Source organism: Mauremys mutica, chromosome 3 (assembly GCF_020497125.1).
Source record: "Mauremys mutica isolate MM-2020 ecotype Southern chromosome 3, ASM2049712v1, whole genome shotgun sequence".
Lineage (NCBI taxonomy): Eukaryota > Metazoa > Chordata > Testudines > Geoemydidae > Mauremys > Mauremys mutica.
Window position 1 is genome coordinate 148,802,833 of NC_059074.1, and position 23,380 is coordinate 148,826,212.

General features: G+C 47.1%; 1 protein-coding gene across 4 annotated transcripts in view; it reads right to left on the reverse strand.

Moving 5' to 3' along the window:
• The window catches only part of MDGA1 (MAM domain containing glycosylphosphatidylinositol anchor 1), a 191,343-nt gene that overhangs the window by 112,745 nt on the left and 55,218 nt on the right, over positions 1 to 23,380 (reverse strand). For all 4 annotated transcript variants that reach the window (XM_045009519.1, XR_006577983.1, XR_006577984.1 and 1 more), the window contains exons 2-5: positions 15,706 to 15,845; positions 12,175 to 12,349; positions 7,114 to 7,310; positions 2,754 to 2,886 (exon numbers count right to left, since the gene is read on the reverse strand). In XM_045009519.1, the coding sequence (XP_044865454.1) occupies positions 2,754 to 2,886; positions 7,114 to 7,310; positions 12,175 to 12,349; positions 15,706 to 15,845 (645 nt within the window). The remainder of the gene's footprint in view (positions 1 to 2,753; positions 2,887 to 7,113; positions 7,311 to 12,174; positions 12,350 to 15,705; positions 15,846 to 23,380) is intronic.

Sequence of the window (23,380 nt, forward strand, 5' to 3'; positions counted from 1 at the left end):
TTTGCCCAGCCCTAACTGCTAGAATCCTGTTGAGGGAGGACATGTTCTGTGCAGGGTAACTCAGAAAACGTGACCTCACTGGGCAGCTGCTTCCTCAGGGCAGGTAGTTGGTGTGTGTAACGAGGAGAGGAGGAACCTGTGAAATGTCCACCTGCACATCTCAAGGCAATGCTTCTCCAGCTAGACGGCCTGAACCCAGCCCCTACTCTGGGAGCTGAGATTGGATCACATCCTCCTCTAGTCAGCGGATGGAGGGTAACAAGATGCAGCCATTGTTATGCAGGAGATGAATCTCATTTATTTGTAACCCGTGGCGATTCCTTTTGTTCTCGGCTCAGAAAACCTGCTGGCAGAGTCTGCTGTGGAGCGAGGGGACCATTAAAAACAAAGAGTCGCTTTCAATTCCCTTTGAAGTCCAATTTGCTGCAGTAAAACTGCAGGAGAATTAACCAGCTGGGCTGCTTAACTTTGCAGAAATCAAGGGAGAAAATGTCAGCCATTCCCCAACCACAGCTGGATCCCAACACTCAGGCTGCAACAAACCGGCCCTGAGACAAGACTGGGTTCTGCAACCAGACCCACTGGGTCAGCCTCAGAGCTCTAGAACCAAAAAGCATCGTCAGGAAGGAGGAGGAGGAGGCGGCGGCGGCAGAAAACTCCTGCAGGGGGAGGATGCACATAGAGAACAGGAATCGAAACTGGTGCTGCAGACATTTGTGCTGCAACCACAACACTCAGCTGCTGCCCAAGATAATCGAAGAGCCAAGCCGGGGTGGAGGAACCCATCAGGCCCAAGCTCTGGACTCCCGGGCAGGGAGAAGCACAGATCTGCACCACAGTCAGTCAGTAGCAAGGGGCCCCTGATGAATCATAGGAGCCACTTTTATAGCCAAATGGCAGAGGAGCAGCAAACAAGCTGGGGAAAGAAGATTCTCTGACCTGACCCATCACTTCCCCTCAAAGGTCCATACTATTTGGGTCTATAAATACTTAAAGATTTATTTCCACGCACCTCTGTGCTCCCTGAGTTTTTCTCCAGGTGCAGAAGCAAAGACATCATGAGTAAGGCTGTTCAGAATTCTGGACACAGCCAATGCTACAAGGAAGTTACTAATGCATGAGCAGAAGAGGGGAGGAAGAGATTTATGCAAGATCAGAGAGAATCTAAAAAATTATTCACACATATACAGAGAAAGACTTTATATTTGTGTGTGTATAAATATGAATACATATCTATATATAGCAAGAGAGCTACACACATCTGCTGTATGGGCCAAATGTTGATCTGGTGCAAGTGGCTAAGAAGTTGAGTCAATTTAGCCATGTATTGCACATGTACTGGTACCAGATCTGATCAGCTTGAAAACCCTGCTTCCTTGTTCACTCAATAAAGGGGCTGAAATGAAAAGAAGGATGCTTGCTTTGCAGTTATCTGGGGAGCGTGGTTCTGAAGGGGAATTAGATTCTATAAATCTACAAACATATCGTCTCAGAAGTCAGAGCTAGAAAAGCTGTTTGAGGCCCCATTCCCCTTGACTAGGGCAGGATTGTGCCTTATAATGAACGCTCTACTGTTCTGTCCACTCTAGTTTGAAAGGACACAAGTGATGCTGCTTCCACCTTTTGAGACAGTTGCAGAGATCTCACTGTTAGGAGCATTTCTCCCTAATATTTAACCTAGGTTTCTCTTTTCTTAAGGTATTTAATTATTTATACATAAAAACATGTTCATTGTCTCAGCCCCTAGGCTCAGTTAGATCAATACACATAATCTTCTACAGTATTAACTATTTCTCATCAACAGTTGGCACCATCAAGAGTTCTGCCTTCGTTGTACAGAGATGACACAAGGGATGTAAACTACTTTGTATTATATTAAAGCTAGGTGAATAATTCAAACAAGTACATTACATGACATCACATCACATTACAGAAATGAGTTCAGCCTCTTCTTTGATCACAGAATATCCCAAAGCAAAAAAAGCAATTTTCTCATATTTATTCATTATTTAAAATATTTGACAATTTTTTGCTTTTTGGGGCTTTTTTTAATCTATTGGTTGTGAACAGCTATCTGCAATGATTTGATATGTGATATTCAGTTGTTAATTAGTCAGGACTTCTCTGAATGATCACATTATATTTTTTCTGTTCCTTGACTGGATGATCACTCAAGCATTCCTGTCATGAACATTTGTGCATGTGATTGTGAAATTTGTTTTGATATCTGCTTTCCACAGACATCCGTGCCAGTAGAACTTGATGGCTTGAATGCTTTCAGAAAACAGCCACATGAGGGGTGTGAATCAGGGTGGAGCAAAGTCATCCAAATATTGTACGGAGTATTTGTGGGAAAGTTCGTGCAGCATTTTCCCAGATATCAACTGTACAAAAAGCAAATCAGGAAAGTTGCTTTTATTTTTGTAAAAAGTTGGCTTGTTAAAAATCTACGTAGTTCCCTCAACACATAAACAGAGTCTGTTCTCATGACATCCCACCAGCCACGGCAGCTGAGAGCTCACAAGAATGCCCAGGGCTGCTGAACACTTCCTGCTCCAACTCTTTGTTTGGTTCATGCTAAGTTTTGTATTGTGGACTTGATCCCATGCCTACTGAAGTCAGTGAGAGTCTAGCCACTAACTTTAATAGGTATTGGATTGGATCCCACTTCACCAGACCTTGGAAGGAGGACAGCTGTTCAGCAAGCAAGAGGTGCTCAGGGCCCAAAGGCATTTCTTTTGCTGCTCTCTTACCTGTTGTGTTAGTGAGCTGGAAAGTGATAGTCTTGTCAAGGATGCCGCAGACATTCCGGACGGATACCTGACACGTATAACTGGCATAATCTTGTGGCCTCAGGTTTTTCAGCTTTAGAACTTTGGTTTCACCCTGGGAGTTTGGAAAGAAGGGAAACAGAGTAACTGAATGACAGATGTACAACGAACAGCTTTCAGCTACAAATCTGTGATCTGATTCTGAGAAGTGCTGATCAATGGGAGTTGTGAGCGCTCAGGACCTCTCTGGATCAGCCCCTCGTTCCTTTGTAAAAGAAGCAATAAAATGTTCGTGGTGATAATTCCAACCCAAGTCATTCTCTAAATAAATTAAATAAACAAACAGAATCAGCAGCACTACCATGTAACCTGGAAGCATTACTGAGCAGCTTTAGAGATCATCTCTTGTCAATTGCTGTCAGGATCATCTTGCAGGATTGAAAGGCTCTTAACTACTTAGAGCTAGATTCTGATCTCACAATGGGATATCCAGCAGTAGCTCTAGTCAGTGGAGTCACAATGTCATAAAACCAGGGTAACCAAGATCAGATTTCAGCCCTTAGTCTTTTAATACTTGGCTAAATATATGCTCAACAGTTAAACTGTAAACATTTGCAGTAGAGGAAAAAAGAGTAATTAAGAGAAATATTAAAAGAAATGATCAAACCTTTCTTTTCCCTTTGCTCAAGATTCTAATCTCATTTACACTGATATATTTCCAGGGTAACGACACTGTCTTTAATGGAGTTGCCCTGGATTTTTCATAGAAGTGTAACTAAAATCAGATTCTGGCACTGTCAGTCATTGGCACACAGCAGAACCAGAATAACTCGTTAAATTCACATGATAAGGGTTCTGTATATTCACATTTATGAGAAACACTTATGGGAAGTTCTGAGATGCACCCCATGGTTTGTACCCTCTAACTCATATGCCTTTATGACCGTCTGCCTTTGTCCTTTTATTTGTGAACATCCCTTTTTACAGATTTTTATTTAAAAAATCTGTAAATGTGAAACGATATCAGCTTGACAAATCCTCCTGAAATGATTGCATGGGACAGGACATGGAGCTCACAAACATTATTATACATTGAACATGTAGTATCTGACCTGAGTGAATTAGCAGATAAATTCCTAGGAGACCAATACCCAAGTGAGAAACACTTCCCTGGAGATCCGTTGCTATGCTGCATGAACAAGGGCATTTACAATGTGCATGTCAACTAGTGATTTACACATGGCTCATATGCATCCAGTTTATTGATCAGTAGACATAGGGTCGGGTAAACGTATATAAACCTAGATTGTAAATCAGTTTACAAAAGCACAAACTGTTAAGCCGTTAGCTCATTTGTAAAATGTCAGCCATCTAAACCTTATACTGACACCAGTGTATCTGGCCTGACTGGCTGAGAATACAACAGTACAAGAGTAACTGAATTGTGATTTGTTAAACATGAGGCTTCTGAGTGACAAGACTGATTCTGCTATCACACCAGTTCTATATAACTTTGCTAACTTCAATTTCTGGCTTAAGCCAGTAGAAAGAAGAGGAGAATCAGGGCACCTCTGCATAAACAGGGCAACCCTACACCACTTTCCCTCTAGCTGGCATTTGTAGGAATGACCCATGCTGGCAGGGACGTCCCTTGACAGGAAACCACAGATGGAACACAGAAGAGAATTTCTTTGAGCTGTGAGGGCACTATTCCACAGCCTAAGATTTCACCATTATCCAGTTTCTACAGATAGTCAGCCTCAGACTCCCTGAAAAGGGAAAGCCAGAGGAGGAGGTGATGTTCTAATGCCTGGAATTTCCTTACTGGACATTATACAGCACTGGACTAGACAGAAAATCCCCTCAAGACCAAAGTAGTAGCACTGACCTACAGCATTTTTTAAAAATCTATCACAGACCCACAGTGCCGTGCTCTTTCTGTCCCCATCTCTCTTTTGGTTTTTCTTCCAACTCCATGGCATGCAGGGAAGGCTTGTTTAAAAAAAACTATGAACAATGCCTCAATAACCGAGAGGTTGCCTGGGGCGTGGCTCAAATAAAAAATAAAAACTGACCAGAATCTGCTCCGAGCCCAGTTGCAGGGGGTTTGGGTTGGCAGAGAGATGTGAGGGATGAAGCTGTCCTCTCAAGAACTACCCTTTCACCCTCTCCTCCTCATTGCCTTGTGGCATCGTTCTGCTTCATTAACCAACTTCAGCAGTGTCAGCAAGGCAGTCACTGAGGGGCACTGAAATCCATAGCAGACTTTAGGGCACCATTTCCCAGAATGCTTTGGAATGCAGGCTACCCAAGAGCATTCCCTTCCACCACCACTACAGTTGCAGAGAAGAAAAACACTGGGACTTGATGGGGCTATGTGTGGAGGGGGCAGGAAACAAGCATTAGAAAGCATGAGGATTTTGACCTGCACATTAAGGTGGGGGGTGGGGTAGAGAGAGAAACAGACAGAGAGGAAGAGTACATGTGTATTTGGGATGTACATACTGCCATTCGGAAAAGCTCTTCATTATTAGCACCGTCAGTTCCAGCAATTACAAACACCCATGCATATTTCCAAACCAAAACACTCTTCATAAATAGGTTTCAGAGTGGTAGCCGTGTTAGTCTGTATCAACAAAATGAACAAGGAGTACTTGTGGCACCTTAGAGACTAACAAATTTATTTGGGCATAAGCTTTCGTGGGCTAAAAACCACTTCATCAGCTGCATGGAGTGGAAAATACAGTAGGAAGATATATATATCTATATATATCTATATATATAGATATATATATACACACACACACATACAAAGAACATGAAAAAATGGGGGTTGCCATACCAACTCTAACGAGACAAATCAATTAAGGTGGGCTATTATCAGGAGAAAAAAAACTTTTGTAGTGATAATCAGGATGGCCCATTTCAAACAGTTGACAAGAAGGTGTGAGTAGGGGGAAGAAATAGCACGGGGAAATAGTTTTTAGTTTGTGTAATGACCCATCCATTCCTAGTCTTTATTCAAGACTAATTTAATGGTGTCCAGTTTGCAAATTAATCCCAGTTCTGCAGTTTCTCATTGAAGTCTGTTTTGAAATTTTTTTGTTGAAGAATTGTGACTTTTAGGTCTGTAATTGAGTGTCCAGGGAGGTTGAAGTGTTCTCCGACTGGTTTTTGAATGTTATAATTCTTGACATCTGATTTGTGTCCATTTATTCTTTTGTGTAGCGACTGTACATTTTGGCCAATGTACATTGATTTGTCTCGTTAGAATTGGTATGGCAACCCCCATCTTTTCATGTTCTCTGTATGTGTATATATATATATCTTCCTACTGTATTTTTCACTCCATGCATCTGATGAAGTGGGTTTTAGCCCACGAAAGCTTATGCCCAAATAAATTTGTTAGTCTCTAAAATGCCACAAGTAATCCTCATTCTTTCTTCATAAATAGGAAGTGTATGGTATCCAATTAGGAACAGAAACAGTGCCATGTGACTTAGGGAACCAATCACATGGCTTGCTCAGTGAATCATCTCAACCATTCAAATTAATTTCCACAAACTCCTCATTTAAAGTTAGGAGTAACTGACACAAACATGAAAACCTTGGCCTGCTCACAGGCAGTTTGCCAAAAGGAAAAAGGGCTAAAAATCCATTGGCTGTGAACAGCACACACGGCTCTAGGAGCGAACCTGATGAACAGAGAAGAGGTATTGCCATCAGCATGTGTGTAGCAATGGGAGGCTAGGGGATGTGCAGCTGGAGAGATGGGAGGACAGGGGAAGAGTACCAGGGGCCTAGGGACTGGATTCCATTTCCTTCTTTAAGGAACATAACCAAACAGAATAACCTGGCCTGAATTCCTGAGGTTTCCTGCCTAACCATCCCTGGCTCCATCCCCAAAGAGGCCGCAGTGGCCCTTGGGCACAGGCGTCATTCTGATGGTAGGACAAGAAATTCCCAGCTACGATCCTCCCTCGTGCTCCACTCTTCTCCCTTTGTCTACATCAAACACTTTAGGGGAAGGCCTGCAGGCAGAGGAGTCCTCTTGACCCATCACCGTCCTCTGTATTGGGAGTGCTTCTTGCAATCCACACTTCTCCTACCACCCTCTCCTTAGTATATGCAACAAGCCAAGTGGGGAGTGAGAAGCATCACCCACAGACAATAAACTTTGCAGGGATCCTGGATTATTGGGGAACCTAGGGTGCCAGGAGGAGGACAACATTTCCCCTCCTGGCATGGTAGGGATGGACCCATGATGATCTTCAGGCCCTGGTGGGTGATTTGCCAACACAAGCCAGTGGTGAGGTTTGGGGGTGGGTGATGTCTTTCTCACCTGTGTGTAGAGTGGCTCATAGATATCCACTCCATTATCCTGGCTGTGGGAGAGTGTCTCAGCACCCCGTTTCCAGATGAAGCGAGCGGGAGGGTTAGAGTTGACTGTGCACCGGAGGAAGACCGTCTTCTCCTGGTAGAAGCTGCCACGTACATCGCTGATGGTTTGGTGGACGGTGAGAATGGGCTCGTCTAGATCTGGAAGGGAGGGGGTAGGGAAGGTCCGCGGGGGCTATTAGCAAGGTTCAGGCCAGGGTACACACAGCCTCGTGAGCAGACAAAGCTCCAGGAGGGAGGAGAAGAGGGGAACCCCTCCACACACACACACACACACACACACACACACACACGTGATGTGCACACACACACACACACACACTCAGTCAATGAAAACACTAAGCTAGAAGCAGACCTGACTCAACACATGGCACCTGAAGGGAATTGATGGGAGAAACCAACCTTCTCCAGTCCACTCCACCACATTCCAGGAGCAGGAAATAAGCTCTGATTTGCAGCCTCCAGCTGGCAGTAAGATTAATTGATTGGCTATCTGACAGGACCACAATGTCATCATTCCAGCTCCCAGATCACCTCCCCCCTGCTCCCTGATCTCAATCCTCTGTTCTAGCTGATAGGCAAAGGGCTCCAAACCCCAGGAACTCTCCTCCCACACCCTTGTTCCCCTCTGCTCTCACCCTTCACTTCCGTGGCCCTGTCTTTGAATGGGAAGGGATTTCTTCTGGGAAGTTGGGGCTATACCCTTCTCTTGGACATGGCCAGACAATGGAAAAAAACATGAAAAACCCTAAAGCTGAAGAGAAAATGGGAACAACAGATGGAGATTCATCTCACAGACAGGAAAGAGTCTGGCGGAATGTCAACCATGGGAACATGGGATGTAAGAACACAGGAACATCTGGATGCAGCCTCTTCTCTCCCATTAAAAAAGTGCACCCCAAACCCTTCTTCCTATTACCATGTGCACGGATCCTGTCTCCCCTCCACCATCCCCTCTGTCCCTATTAAAAAAGCACTGTAAATATCTTCCTCCCCTACCTCAAAACTATCCATTAGACTGTCCCCTTCTCTCTCCTCTCCCTAGAAAAAACACCCTTCCAAGGCCTCTCTCACTTCCCCTGCACCAAAATCATGTTAGTCCCTCTCAGTGATGGGATTAACCTTTAATTTGAGAAGATCTGAAAAAGAGTCCTGCAGAGAGTCCCATTTGGGGAGCTCGCCATGCTGGCAGGCTTCGCCCACTGCAACCTTCCTGCTAGAAAGGGGCTTCTCAGACTGTGCCCCTGTGCTGTGAGGGGCTGGTGTGGGTCCAGAAAGGGGAGATGGGTCTCCCTCAGACAAAGGGGCTCCCAGACTCCAACAGCTGGAGAACGCCTGGACTGGAGCATCAGACAGCATCACTGTTGAGATCAATTGACATTCAGGCCCTGTTTAAAGTTGTACTAATTTGGGGAGATGGGGCCAAACTGGACTCCTGACTCTGACATGCCCCCAACCCCTCTCACACACACCTCTACATTTTGAGGGGAGGGTGGCCACTGAGCTTAGTGAAGAGACTCTGGATATCCCCCGCATCACCAAGCTCAGAATCAGGCCCCAACTTGACTGTGAATGCTACATCTGAGGTAACTATCAGTAAAACTCATGCACGCTGCCTTCATTTGTGCCTCCCTGCGACCCCTTCTGCCCCAGAGCCTATGAAGGGAAAGGATGCATTCCCATCACTCCTTGTTCTTACATGTCACTGGATTTTAAAATATTGGTTCAGATGTTTGCAAGTTTGGAAATCTGGCTACAGAGGGAAAAGATTAATCGCTGTTAATGCGCTCTCTGGCTAGCATGCCTTCCCCACAGAGATGTGCGCATGGACCAGTCTATTTACATATTTTAATGAGGCGTGTGTTCTGAAGACAGCATTTATAATGGAAGCCAAGATTTGTTAGCCTGACAGCACCATGGCTCAGAGACATAAGCAGAACTATTAGCTGAATGACAGAAAGAGAGAGAAGAAAAACAGAGAAGAGACCCTTCTCTGTTAACGTGTTGTTAACAGGAGAGCTAACTGAATTTTATACTATCCTTCCCCTTCATCCATGACCCTGGGCAGAGCCTACCACCACCCCACTCCTCCATTTCCTTCCTTTATCCCTCAAGACATTAGAAGACTTGGGTTACAGCTAACATCCTTCCAGCCTGCCAATGCTTAGTCAACTGGAAGCAAGAGGGTCACTATTACGATAGGAGATTTTCCTCCAACCACCATGGACAGAGCACACCAGCTCCCCAGAACTCCCAGCCCCTGTCCATTTGTGCTCTCTCCATGGTAGTGCAGAGCGCTATCTTTCTTTATATTTCTAGATTTCCTCCTATAAAATCCTCTTTTAATAGCTGCCAGCCCTTGGCCCAGCCCTCCTGAGAGAAGCTACAGTAAGAACCAAGGAAACACATATGTACAGTAACTCCGCTGAAGTCAATAGAGTTGCACTAGGGATAAATTTAGCACTGACCCAACCGCATGGAATGCTTCAGTAACAGCATCTTCCTCTTTCCATTCGTCTTCCCTTTCCCCAGCATGGAACCGCTCCAGGCAGCAGAATCCCTGCCTAGTGCAGCGAGACCTAGGAACTTTCTGCTGGCAACTGCAGCTTCCTAGATCCCCCTGCCCAGAAGGCTGGTTGGCAGCCATTGATACTCAGCTGCATACTGCCTTGCTTTCTCCTTAGAGGAAGACTTGCTTCAGTGAAAATCAAAGGATAGGGAGCTCTGGAAGATCTGGGTGCATAAATGACAACCTACACCCTGCATCCATGAGACTTGGCCTCTATAGGGCTTCAGTCTCCAGATCAGTTTAGAGCTTTCTTCTCGTGAAAGCAAATTGCCCTCAGAACCAGCACGGGCACATACTAAGCATGACAAGGCCAAATCCATGCCTGGTGCAACTCCCTGACTTCAGGAGAGCAACACTAAGGGTGGATGTGGCCCAGAGTGTGCTTGTGTTTTGCTCTTCCCATAATCCACTTGATCTTGACCCAAGAGAGACTGACACCCCCCAACCCCACCAAACCAGGACAAGGAGCAGCCAGCCTTGTGATTCTGGCCCAAGGCAGCGGGATCATTCACTGTAGGCTACTGTACCCTCCTTGGAACCATCTGCATGTGCCTAATGGAGCTTCCCAGGCAATCTGCAATACATCCTACTGAATGTTCCAGAGCGCACCAGTGAGCACCAGGGCTGGCCACTGAAGACACTAAAACTAAGGGCAGCATTGAGATTATGGGGACTGTTCCCAATTATGTATTAGAGGGAGGGAAAGAAGGGTATGATTTGAAATTCTGGCTCAGCCAGCTAAAGGCTGGCCCTGGTGATCCCTCAACCGACTATCTGATCTTTCCTAACTGCTCCCTTTTATATACAGCAAATACTGAAAGAAAGCAGACTCTTCTCCCAGAAAACACACAAACAGAAGAGACGCATTACCAAGTCCATGTGCAGAGTAGATGTTAGTATCAGAAAGCCATTGGCCCCACAGTTCTAAAGGTCAAAGATGCATGAGGAACCACAGGACTCTACATCACCCTACTTCCAAACTGCACCCCAGATGCAAAGGGACCTCCCACAACTTACAATGCTCATATCAAGAGTCTTTCCACAATCCCATTCCTAAAGACACAGAGGCCTGGACAAGCTGCTATGCCATGGTCTGAGAAAACCAAAGTTCCCTTTGTAGGGGAGCAATTACATGCCTGAACTGTAGACGTGAAAGTGGAAGGGTGGACAAGCCAAGAGTTCCTAGGTGGTTTGGGAACTTCTCAAAGCAAAGACAGCTGGAATCCATGGAGAAACAGTGACCCCACCCACAGCAGCATTAGCTGCAGGAGGAGTTACATGTGTCCCCTGCCTAAGTAGTAGGATGGTACTCACCCAACACTGCCCTAGTGGGGTAAAGGAGTGGGGCAAGGTAAGGGAGGAGAGAAACTCAAACCAAAGCAGAAGGCAACAGTCAAAGCTGATTTAAAATAGGAACCTGCCCAGACTGCAAGACACAGTTCTGGATCCTGACTCTCCCAAAGTCATGGGGGTGCTCAGGCCAATCGCTAATGTAAACCTTTACTTAATGTTTAATTAGACCGTCAGAACTGAGGTCAGTGAGGACCTTGGTTTGGTGCCACCAAGATTTGAAGGGAACTGCATCAGTTGATGGCCCCAGGCAATGAGCAGAATTCCCACCACACAAGGAAGCAGCTTGATGGGAGTCTGTGCTGTACTGTGCCTGCTTATCCTCCGCAAAGCAGAAAGTGTCTGCCTAGTAAAGTTCCCTCAAAATCGTGCTTGGTTCCAGGTCTTTGGTCTCTCCCACAAGGGGGTATCTACCCAACAGCAACACAACCCCATTCTAACCTTCATCACAGCTGGCCACAACAGCCCACGTATAAATGTTGCTCCCCACAAGGCGTAATAAGTGGAATCTCCAAGGTGAGAGAGACCCAGGTAGAGCAGTAAAAGGCCAGAGGAATTTCAGATCAGCTCTCTTCCTTTTTGGCTTAAACTGAGGGATTCTTGGCTTTCCTCCTATGCTCACCCCTTATTTAGCCATTCACAATTCAGCCTCCTCAGGAGCATCCCACTGTTCCGACAGTGCTTCAGATGAGGCATAGTAGGAATCAGTGCAATGGTTTCTGGGGTGTTCCAGGCATCTACGATGGATCTATTTTGGAGTGGAGAGCAAGTCAATGTTGAAAAGGAGAAAAACAAAAGGGAACAGAAGCCAAACACCCTCACCAGCCCAGATAACCATTGGGGACCCTTGGAGGGGATCATGGTCCCTGGGCTGAGAGAGGTTGGTTTAGACAGATAAAGTCATCCTGCCTCACAAAGGGTCTAACATCCCAGGGGGAAGTGGGTTCCAGAGGTACCACTTTGATCCCTTTGTCCCTTAGGGGGGAGCATGGTTCTAGGTTTATGTAGAGTCCTGCTGGCCACACAGTTAGTTATAGACACACATTAGAGCTGTGGGATGCTCTGGGCTGCCGCTAAACGACTTACACTGCACATCTACTCGAATGGACTTGATGGCAGGGACCCCAACCCCATTCTCTGCTTTACAGTAATAGCGGCCTCCCTGCAGCCTCTGGATCTTCTCAATCCGAAGGGTCTCGTTAAACACCGATGTCTCCTGGAATTTGTCCGAGGCACTGCCAGCAGTTTTGGTCCACCTCACCTGCAGGGGAATAGGAGAGGGAGGGAGGCAAACACAGCAAAAAGCCACACAAATGGACTCAGAGCTGTGGACACAGCTCTAAGGCCTCAGATTACAGCAGCACTCACCTTTGTGCCCCTCATCTGAGAAGGCAACATTCCCCACCTTATGCCCACAGAGTCAGGCACAGCCATGTTCACTGGAGCCTAGGCAGGTTTAGCAGCTGATCCCAAAATGTCCCTGCCAAATGGCTGCACCTGCCCATCCCCAACCCACTAGTGCCCCGCAGTGACCCCCAAATGTAACAGTTCCTCCCATCTTGCTGTGTGTTCCCCTGCCATTAAACTCCCCCTACTATTCGCAAATGTGCATTACATTTGCTCACTCCTGATCAGTTCAATTAGCCAGCACAAAACCTTTGCCAAACCCGGTTTGCTTAGTGCTGGCACACACAGGGCTTTCCGTGCCGATCCTTGGAGGGCAGAAGCTGGCTAGCAAGCCAAGCATGCATGGCCAGGAGGGGTGGGGCCTTGCAGGTAACTAGCTCATGGCTACAAAGCTATTATCACCACTTCTCTTGGCACCTTTACCATCATTCTCCAGGCAATGGAGAATAAACAAACACACGGAACATATAGCAAATCTCCAGAATACAAAGACCAGGTAGTTATGGGGGACTTTCACTACCCAGACATCCCTTGGAAAAGTAATACAGCAGAACACATTTCCAGTAACTTTTTGGAATGTACTGGGGACTACTGTTTGTCTCAGAAAGTGGAGGAAGTAACCAGGGGGATGGCCAGTTTAGCCTTGATGCACTCTAACAAGGAAGAATTGGTTGCGAATCTGAAGGCAATCTGAATGAAAGTGATCATGGAATGACTGATTGCATGACTCTAACAAAAGAAAGGCGTGAACAAAACAATGGACTTCAAAAAAGCAAATTTTAACAAACTCAAAAACTGGAAGTAAGGTCCCATGGGAAGAAAATCTAAGGAATAAAGGAATTCAGGAGAGCTGGCAGTTTCCCCTGGAGACAATATTAAAAGGCACAACTGCAAGCTATTCTGATGCAAAGGAAAGATCAGAAGACTAGTAGGAGGCCAATATGGCTCCATCAGAAGCTCTTTAATTACCTGAAAAATCATAAAGGAATCCTACAAAAAGTGGAAACATAGATGAATTGCTGGGAGGAGTGCAAAAGGACAACGCAAGCAAGTAGGGATAAAATCAGAAAGGCTAAAGGTCTTGTCTACACTTGAAATGCTGCAACTGTGCCACTGTAACAGCAACACTGTTTAAGCACTTCCGTGTGGACACTACCTAATTCTTCCATCAAACTAGCACTGTCTACACTGGGGTTAGGTCAGATTAACTATGTATCTCACGAGTGTGGATTTTTCACACCCCATATCGATGTAGCTGGGTCATCCTAATTTTTTATTGCAGACCAAGTCTCAGGCACAAAATGAGTTACACCTGGCAAGGGACATAAAAGGCAATATAAAGAGGTTCTTTAAATAGATTAAAAGCAAGAGAAAGACTAAGGCCTGGTCTACACTATGGGGTCAGCCACGTTAGGTCGATTTAAAATTGAATGCGTCCACACAACCAACCACATTCCATCGACCTAAAGGGCTCTTAAAATTGACTTCTGTACTCCTTCTCGGCGAGGAGAGTAGCGCTAAAATCGACTTTGCTGGGTCAAATTTGGGGTAGTGCGGACACAAATCGACGGTATTGGCCTCCAGGAGCTATCCCAGAGTGCTTCATTGCCTGCCCTCTTTGGACATATACGCCAGTGTCCCATATGCATATCTGGGCTCTGCATGTGCTAGTGTTACACACAAACAGATTCTGGGGATGCCACAGCTTCTTGTGCAGCAGCGTTCTGCACAAGGGGTACACCAATGTTCTCTAGTCCTGCCAGGCTCAGAGTGCCCATGAGCTTCACATTGCCTGCATGCTCTGCATGCTCCCAGGCAGCATGGGCATCAGTTCTCTCCATGCCTCTATTCTGCACACCCAGGATCTGCCCACTGTGCACAGGATCAGTGTGCCCAAGTGCCTAGGGTAGGTAATCCTCCACAATGACACACAAGAGGCTCTGTTGAGTGGCCAGCTGCCCAACATCCTGGCTCAGACTGTCACCATCTTTTTGTTTCTTAAAAGACATTCTGTTGGCTAATTCTAACTTGGATTCTCTGGCCGAGCTGCTCTCTCTCCTTTGTCATTTCCTACCAGCCAAGGCCCAAGAGACAAGTAGCGCCTGGTCAGTTAGTGCAGGGAAGGGGTGACCGGCACACACAGAGCTACAGGTTATCAGCATCAGTGCCTACAGCTGGCAAGGCTGCTGCAGGGGCAGCAGGAACCGCTGAGCTTCTCACCAACCCTCTTATAACCCTCCCCCGGACAGCTTCAGTCACAGTGTAACTCACTCCCCAGGGTTTATTCTGGCCCTGAAGGCCCAAGCTTAGCCACAGTTTTACCCATGCTCTGGGGTCATTTACACACATCAGCTGCTATGTAAGAATTTCTCTGCAGTCCTCTCACCTCTATGGCATGGGTCTGAATCCAGCTTTGGACAGTAGCAATCAAAAATTACCACCACTGGCAGCTGCTTGGTGTCCACTGTAGGAAATGAGTTGATGGGTCCCAGTCCAGCTCATCATGGACAAGTGTCCATATCAGAAAAACGCCCTCTCCCCCAGTGTTCCCCTAACTGAGTGATCCCTTTTGCAGGCCTGGTCCAAGAGGCCAAGGCTGAACAGACCACAGAGGTTCGACTCCGCTCTTACGTTGGTGAGGTGTGAAGGGGAAGCTTGCACTATTCCTGTCCAAGCTGTGCCTGTCCTGTGGAGGGAGGATTGGAGTCTCTAGTGTTACCTACACAGCCCTGAATTCAACACAGCCCATGTTTTTAGTTCATTCTGGCCCGTTAGAATGATAGACGCTCTGGAGAGAGCCTTGTGCTACCAATATACAGCACACGGGCAGAACTGGGCAATATTTCACCTCAGGCCCTGTTGCTCCCAAAACACAGTTCTCACTAGTATTCGAGCCACAGGGGAATCTCCATATGCTGTACTGTGGTAGGACTTCTGGCCTTGTTGTAGGCCACAGCCCTAGCTCCAGAGGACACTCACTCATCCAGTGTCTCTGCTCCTCAGCCCTTTCTTTCTTTTATTGCAGCTACTGCCCAGGAAGCCAGGGGAGAAAGAGAGGAGAGGAACCTACCTTCAAAAAGGTAGAAGAGTGAAGGTAGTGGGGAAAGGGATCCTCCAACCACCCCCAATGTCTCCTCTACAAGGCGAGATTAGAGTGAACCCAATGGAGAAGCACAGGGGTGCGGGTGACTGGCATTACAGAAAGGTTACCTGCGGCCGTGGGTGTCCCGTGACCAGACACTGCAGCACCAGAATGTTGCCCTCCCGGATAGTGTACACTCGTTCACTGATGTTATCTTCCTTCACAACACAGGCCTGCCCCGCATGGATGATCTGGGCCTGAGCTGGAGCTGGGAAAGAGAGAACTAATTAGAACAGGGAATGCCAGCAACATATAGGTGGAATCCAAGTCCTCACAAAGCTGTTGGAATTGCCACACTTCGCCCCGGGAGCCACGCAGCCTCTGCTGGGCTGCAGAAGGTGAAAGCAAGACTAAGGTCAGTACTGGAGAGGCAAGGGCATCATTGTTCTGAAAACTGGGGAATTTCCTCCCTCCCCTGGCATCAGTGAATTTAATCTGGGGGAAAGAAACTGGGATTAGCAGCTGTGGAGACTGAAAACTAGAGTACACCGAGAGATAGTGTAAGCCAGTGATCAATAGGAGCCAGGAACTTCTGAACTCTATTCCTAGCTCTGAGAAGGAGTGTTGTCTGGGACTGGCTGTGTGACCTGGTCAAATCAGGAGTGCTCTGTGCCTGTAGAAGAGGGATTATGATGGAGATTTACCTTGCAGTGGGGTTAGGAGAGTTAATCAGCCAGTCACTCCAAAGGGCTCTGCAGAGATGTATAAGCACTGGCTATTCGTACTTATCCCCAGAACAGGTTACAGCACAGGCCACGGTAGGTACAAGTCTTCCCCATGCTGTCAAATCAACATGCCTCAGCCTTGTGCTAGAAGGATTCTCCTCTAGCGGTGAGAGAGGACTTCATTCTCTGTGGCTCCTTAAATCCCTGAGATTTCCACTGAGACTCCAATAAAGGCCAATTTCTGGCAACACTAGGAACTGAACTGAGACCACCAACGCTTTTCACGGAGGCCAATGCAGCAGCATCCAAAAGGAAAGATTTTTGGTTCCCCCCAAGAGGGAAGTGAAGGTGAAAGGCTCCATATCCCATTACCAATTCCTTAAACCAACCAATGCCTCACCTCAAACCCTACTAGTCAGTCCTGATCAACAGGAATAGGAGCCGTTTCTACAAGTAGTAAGGGGGAATATATAAAAAGATCTGGCTTGAGAGGACCTGCATCAACAGTCATCTGGTCCATATGCTGAGAGCGCTCATGATCACTGCAGCAGCTGGGGAGTGTTGTATGTGACTGTGCGCATCCCCATGGGACACCAGTGCTTGGCCAGGCAGAAAACTGCAGCCTAACTTTAAGGAATGGATAAACCTGCAGATGTTACTAGTTCAGTGGGGCATGTGTTTCCTTCTTGCTGTAGCACTTCCATGTGGATTCAGCTCCTCAGCCCTATCACCCCCAGTGTAATTCAATACAGGACAACTTTGAGAGGGAAATGAAGAAAGGGCTTAAAGCAAAGAGTTTTATAAAAACTCTCCAAACTGAGCACAGGGTTTGCAAGGAAACCCCGTTACGCAGGCAGCTTTGGCACAAAGTTTGCCAAGGTGCAGGGACTTTTGGAGTAAGCCACAGATCCCGTCACCATGCAGCCACCAAGGATGAAAAAAATCAAAATATTGTTAGCCAGTGCGAAATGAAAGCAGTGCTTTGTGCAGCTCTAAACAGTCAGCTCTGCATTCACTAGCCGCACAGGCCCAGGCCAGGCTGGGCTTGGACAGTGGAAAAGGGGGTTTGCAGTTGTCAGGGGCAGCTCCAGCCACCAGCACGCCAAGCACGTGCTTGGGGCGGCAAGCCGCGGGGGGCGCTCTGCCGGTTGCCGTGAGGGCAGCAGGCAGGCTGCCTTCGGTGGCTTGCCTGCAGAGGGTCCACTGGTCCCGCGGCTTCCTGCCTGCCGTGCTTGGGGCGGCAAAATACCTAGAGCCACCCCTGGCAGTTGTGTTACTCAGACCAACGCCCTGATCCTCAGTTGGTGTAAGTTGGGGCAGCTCCATTGCCGTTAGCCAAACTAGGCTAATTTAAAATAGCGGAGGCTTTCACCCCCAACTGGGAAGAAGGGTTGCATTTCAATGACTGGTTACCCTGTTCCAAGAGGTGACCATTTATAAAACACATCAAAGGTGCAAGCTGTAGTGCTACACAGGGTCTGTGTGCTAGGTGATCACACCCCCTCTATCACCTTGTCTCCTCTCTCGTTCCAATTCAATGGCAATTTATTGGCAGGATCATCAGATAAGTATTGTCCACACAACTGTGAGCTAATAGAATCAATGCATTTATTGGAACGATATTATAGCAAATATATGGACACTCATCTCTGCCGCTCCTTCCCTCTCCTGCCTATAGCGTCTGGAGAGATCTCCTGGGATAGCTCTCACAAGAGTCTTGTCATTAAAAACTAAAACACTGAAACCAGGACACAAAGCCACATTGATATGACTGAGCAGATGAGAGATTTGCCTTTCCCAAGAGGATGGGGGGATTATTGTTTGCTAACCGTGTCAGTAGAGGGAGAAAGTGGAAGCACTTTAAGAAACAGAAAGGGCTTGGTAGCACTGTGGCTAGTGCGGAGCAAGAGGAGGTGGTGCAATCCTCTCATACACAGCTCTGCCATGTCCCCTCAGTGCTGACCTGACGTCCTTTGCTCTGCTCTTCCAGTCCTGGGCTCCCATCCCCAGCCCCAGACCTGCCAGGGCACCTCAATCCTGAGTCTGCAGCACCAACTATCAGTCACGCTGATTGCACCCAATTCTGGATTTGGGAGGAATCTGCACTGCGGATTAAAACAGACACCCTCCGCCCCAATCTCATCCTGAGTTCTCTCCTTGAAGCGGGGCTGCCTGCATTCCAACAGACCCTTCCTGTCTCAGAGCTCTTTCACTTGTGGTAACAGCTCAGCTTCTGTCGCTTCAACTTAAATGTTTCCCTAAATTCCTCTGTGCACCCTGCTTACTGTACAGTCCAGCTCATTTTAGATCTTCTAATTTCGGTGGCTGTCTTCCCTCTGGTCAATGCCCCACTGAAGTCTCTGCTTTTTTTTGCTCCTCTCATCTGATTAACCATTTCCTGCCTGCCAGCCTTATCTCCAAGACAGTCCCTATAGGCTAGACTACATAGGGGATTTTATCAGCACAGTTATACCGGTATAACTCCCCACGTGAACACACTTATTCTGGAATAAAAGTGCCTTTTTCAGTTTAGTTTATGTTGCTCTGGAAGTGGTGTAAGCTAAATCAGAAAAAGGCTCTCATATTCTGGAACAGAGTGCCCACAGGGGAGTTATACTGGTAACTATACTGGTATAATTATGCTGGTACATTTCCATGTGTACACAGTCCCTAAGAGATGTTCCCTGTCCTCTCTTGCTCTGCCACTCCACAGAGCTCTCTCTAGTCCAGTGGATTTCCATATTGCTCAGAAGCAAGACTATATTTCTAGCTTTACTGGTAAGTATCAATAACTTGGTTGAGCCCTGGGGTGCTGGCGTTGGGGGCAGAGGACCATGGTTCTCCCACTTACCACCAGCCATAAGGAAGTGCAACGGGGTGTGGGGGGAAGGAGGGGCAGGGCCTCAGGGAGAAGTGGTGGTATGGGAGGGGCACTGTTGAGGCACCAGTGCCCCCCCCATGCACACACACACTGTTAGGAAGCTTCCCCTGTCTGATCCTCTTTGCAGCAGGACCCCTTCTCCGATTACAGAGAGAGGCCCTTGGGAGAGTGAACCACTGCTGCTCATCAGTCCTTGTCCAAACAAAGTAGTAGACTCTCTCCTGCAGTAACAGCACTGAGTCTCCAGCAACAAGAAGAAGTCATTTCATCTGTCCTCTAAACCCAGTTTGAGCCCAGGTCTCTGAATGGAGAGTTCAGAAAACCTGCTGTACCATCTGCAGACGGCTTGTGAAACCACTTGGCTACCACGTAATGGGAGTCTGATCAGCGAAAAAACGTCGTCGTCAGTTATGTTTACGTCAGTGAGACAACAGGGAGATAGCCAAGGGCAAACTCTACTCTCAGTGTTCCGCAGGAAAGATATCCTAGTGGTTAAATCACAGAATTAGCAGCTGTGAGATATGGGTTCTGATCTCAACTCTGCTGGGATGTGCTGTATGGTCTTGGGAAAGTCACTTTGTCCCTTTGTAAAATGGTTGGATGAGGATTAATTACATTCGCAGGGTGCTCACGTGGAAGGAATATTATTATTTCCCATCATCCTGGGTCCCATGGGGTTTTTAGCACACAGAAAGATTATAGGTCTCCAGTGCAGTAGACAGCATTACCTCCCTCCCCAGGTGGTGGGATTGCATCTGTCACAATAAACAAGGCTTTGTGGAAGCCACTTTCTCCTGGGAGGAACAGGAAGATCAGACTGAGGAAAGGGGATTGGTGCTTGGGACTGAAGCAGTCATCTCCATCATTCCCTGTGCGAGTCCCATAAAGTATGAGCCCTGAGGAGACATTTCCATGTGTTTTGGTGGGTTTCCCTAAACCTGGATGCCTCTCTGAGTGTGCAAAACCCAAAGAACCACACGAGGCAGAAAAGGAAGTGCTCCAATGCGTGCTGGAGGCTGGGGCAGGATTGTGTCCCTGGTCTTTTCTCCAAGGCTTCAGTCCACTTTTCAACAACCAAAGCAAAACTGCTTCAGAACTTCCATTCCTCCCGGACAGAAATCCACCACAGAGAAGCCCAACACAAGGGGCTTTGCTCCAGACAAAGCAAACAGTCCAAGACACTCACAGCTGCTTTCAGGGAAAGACGCAGCCTTTGAAAACCTACCCATCTCACAGCACATCCTAATATTTCCCACTCTGGAAAGGCCTGGCCCACAGGGAGCTTGGCCTCTGCACTGAGATTTCTAACTAGCCTTTCACTTGATATATTTACACACTAAAGTGAAAGGAAATTGGAGAGGATAAAATAACTTTATGCCAGTGCAATGTACTGTACAATGTTATCACCATCATGTGGGAAGCTTACGAGACACCTGCTCTTTAGAGGTCAATCGTGTTAATAACAAGTAGCAGAGGAGAGAGAAATGGTCTTGTAGGGAAGGCAGCAGACTGGGATTCAGAAGAGCTGGGTCCCGTTCTCTGCTCTGCCACACTGCTTGTGTAACTTCGGGCAAGGGATTTAATCTCTCAGTGCCCTGGATCCCCAGCTATAAAAAGGGGATGACGTTGCTTCCTTATTTCACAAGGGGGGTTGTGGGGATCAGTCCATTTACGTTTACAAGGCTCAGACAGAAGCAGCAAAGAGTCCTGTGGCACCTTATAGACTAACAGACATATTGGAGCATGAGCTTTCGTGGGTGAATACCCACTTCGTCGGATGCAGGCTCAGATAGTACAACAATGGAGGCAACAGAGCAGTGAGGGCTGGGGCAAAGAAAGAAAGATATCCAGGGTACTACTCAGACCATACAACTTCATGGGAAGAACACCAAACTTCTTCATATTAGGTCAAAATTTTCCCTCCAGACACTATTTCATGACAGGGCCCTAAAACCAACCTGGGGCAAGTCACACGGAGGAGAGAACCTGCTGGGTCAGCTGGCTGGGGTCCGGACACTGAAGAGGCTGAAGTTTTATCCAAGTCCTTCATCTTGTACCAGACAAGTTAGTGGGGCCCCACAGCTAAGCTCCAAACAGAAATCGGAGCCGGGCCCAAGGACAGCAGTTCTGCCAGCTGTACCAAAAGGGAGCCTCCCCCGGAAGGAGCTGCTTTGAGCTGGGAGTCTTCTCCCACTGGGCTGAGTTTATAACAAAGCCAGCTCAGCATGCCAGGAGATGACTCTCCGCTAAGACCTGCTCAGAATGGCTCCTAATGGTTTGGCCCACGGCCAGGCAACTCCCAGCTGAGAGCAGTTCAGTGCAGTATCAGCCTGGAGTCAGCTCCCCAGGAGCTGAGTTTGTCAGGCCTGCTGTGCTCTGAGCAAGGCTTACGTTATAAGCCATTCTTCACAGATTTTACACAAAATCCCCCCAGGCTCTTAGTGACATCAGCCAGGTCAGCAAATGCAACCTGCCCTTTTGTTTTCTCATAGCCATGGGCTATTGCTGGGTGCACTTCTCTCTGCAGTCTGCTCCTCAGACCCGGATGTTCAATATTCTTGTTCTAAAAAGGATAGAAAAATCCATACGAGCAGCCTTAGCCTCAGGAGCAAGCCTAACAGCAGCAAGCCTGCATCCATCCACCCTGGATAGCTGTTCAAGCCAGAGAAAATGGATACGTCACACGCTTTGTCTTGGAGTAGGAGACCACGAGTGTCATCAGCTCAGCACCTCCGCAGCACGCCGTCCACTCCTAAACACAGATCCCAGGAAAGATCTGAGGGTGCTTCACGGGGGACTGGGAGGACAACTCATCCTTACACACAGTGCTGCCCTGCCCCCACCTTCGCTGTACCTGTTCTGGGGTTGCCTCCCTGGATAAAGAACTTCAGCCCCCAAAGCTGTTAATGCAGCACCAAAAATCCACATATCAAGTACAGCTTCCAGTCCCATCCCCCTCTGGCGTGAAGCGGGTTGTTTGGTCCTCCCTGCTGCCCCTTGTAGGCTACAGCCTCCTGCTCCTCATTGACACAGTTCATCAGACCTACTCAAGACACCAGTTTTGCCAGTCATGTGACTCTCTATGTACCCGGTGCGATTATAAAGCATCCTCTTTTGCAAGTAGGTCAAACTATGAAGGCAGAGCCCTTTCCCTGCCTTGTTGATCTGTCTCCTTGGAGTTACAGCGAACACGGGAGTGGGGAGAGGGCAGTGCTGAACACTCACTTCTAGTCTGATTGACACCATCTGCTCAAGCCCTGAAGAGCCAGGCAGCTGGCTGCCAATCATATTCTCTCACATCTCCTGTCTCGCACAAGAGGCAGCTAGTGGATGAGCTTTGCAGCTGGTGCCAAGAAAGAAGCAGAAAAATCCTAAAATATGTTGCATCAAATGGAGGGTGCAGGGGTTTATTGGAATTAAATTATAAATCATTCAATTTTTCTTGCTGAGATAGTATTGTGATCAGCTACCCAGAGTTTAAGTATCACCATCCTCTCCGGGATGGAATCACAACTGCTCCACTGTGTGTCATAAGTCCTATACTGCTAACAGCTAAGGAAGATTCTCAAGTGGTAGGAGCCTCTGCTTTGGCAGCAAAAGGCAGAGTCTGACCCCAATTTTTCTATAGAGTTCAGAGCAACCACAGAGACCTTTGCACACATGGCACAGTGACATACCCAAAGACCTAGGTAACATGCTGTGGTGTTACTGTGGCTTTAATTATACCTAATTAAAGGGTGTGGGAGAGGACAGTGGGAAAAGGCTGCTGGTTTTAGGTTAGACTGATACATACAGAGCATTTTAACTCAACTCAATGTTAACTATGTATCTAATAAAGATTTGTTACATTATTAGCTATGAATTATTATTATTAAGACTAGTGGATTACTTGGCCATAAAAGAATACATGGCAAAAGGAGTGAAGGAAGTGATAAAAAACTGGAAGAAGTTAAAAAAAAAACTGAGGTAAGAGTTACTCAGAAGTGAAAACAAATTTGAACGAAATAAGATGGATAAATGAAGAGTTCTTACATTTCTCAAAATGTCAAGCAATGCTGCAGAAAAATTGGAAAAGGTTTACACAAGAATTTGATGCAGTTTTAGGGCAATCAGCTCTACTCATAAGGAAGATGAGCAAAAGATTGTTATCTTTGTGAATACTGCAGGTACAAAAGCAATTTCATTATCCAATTCATT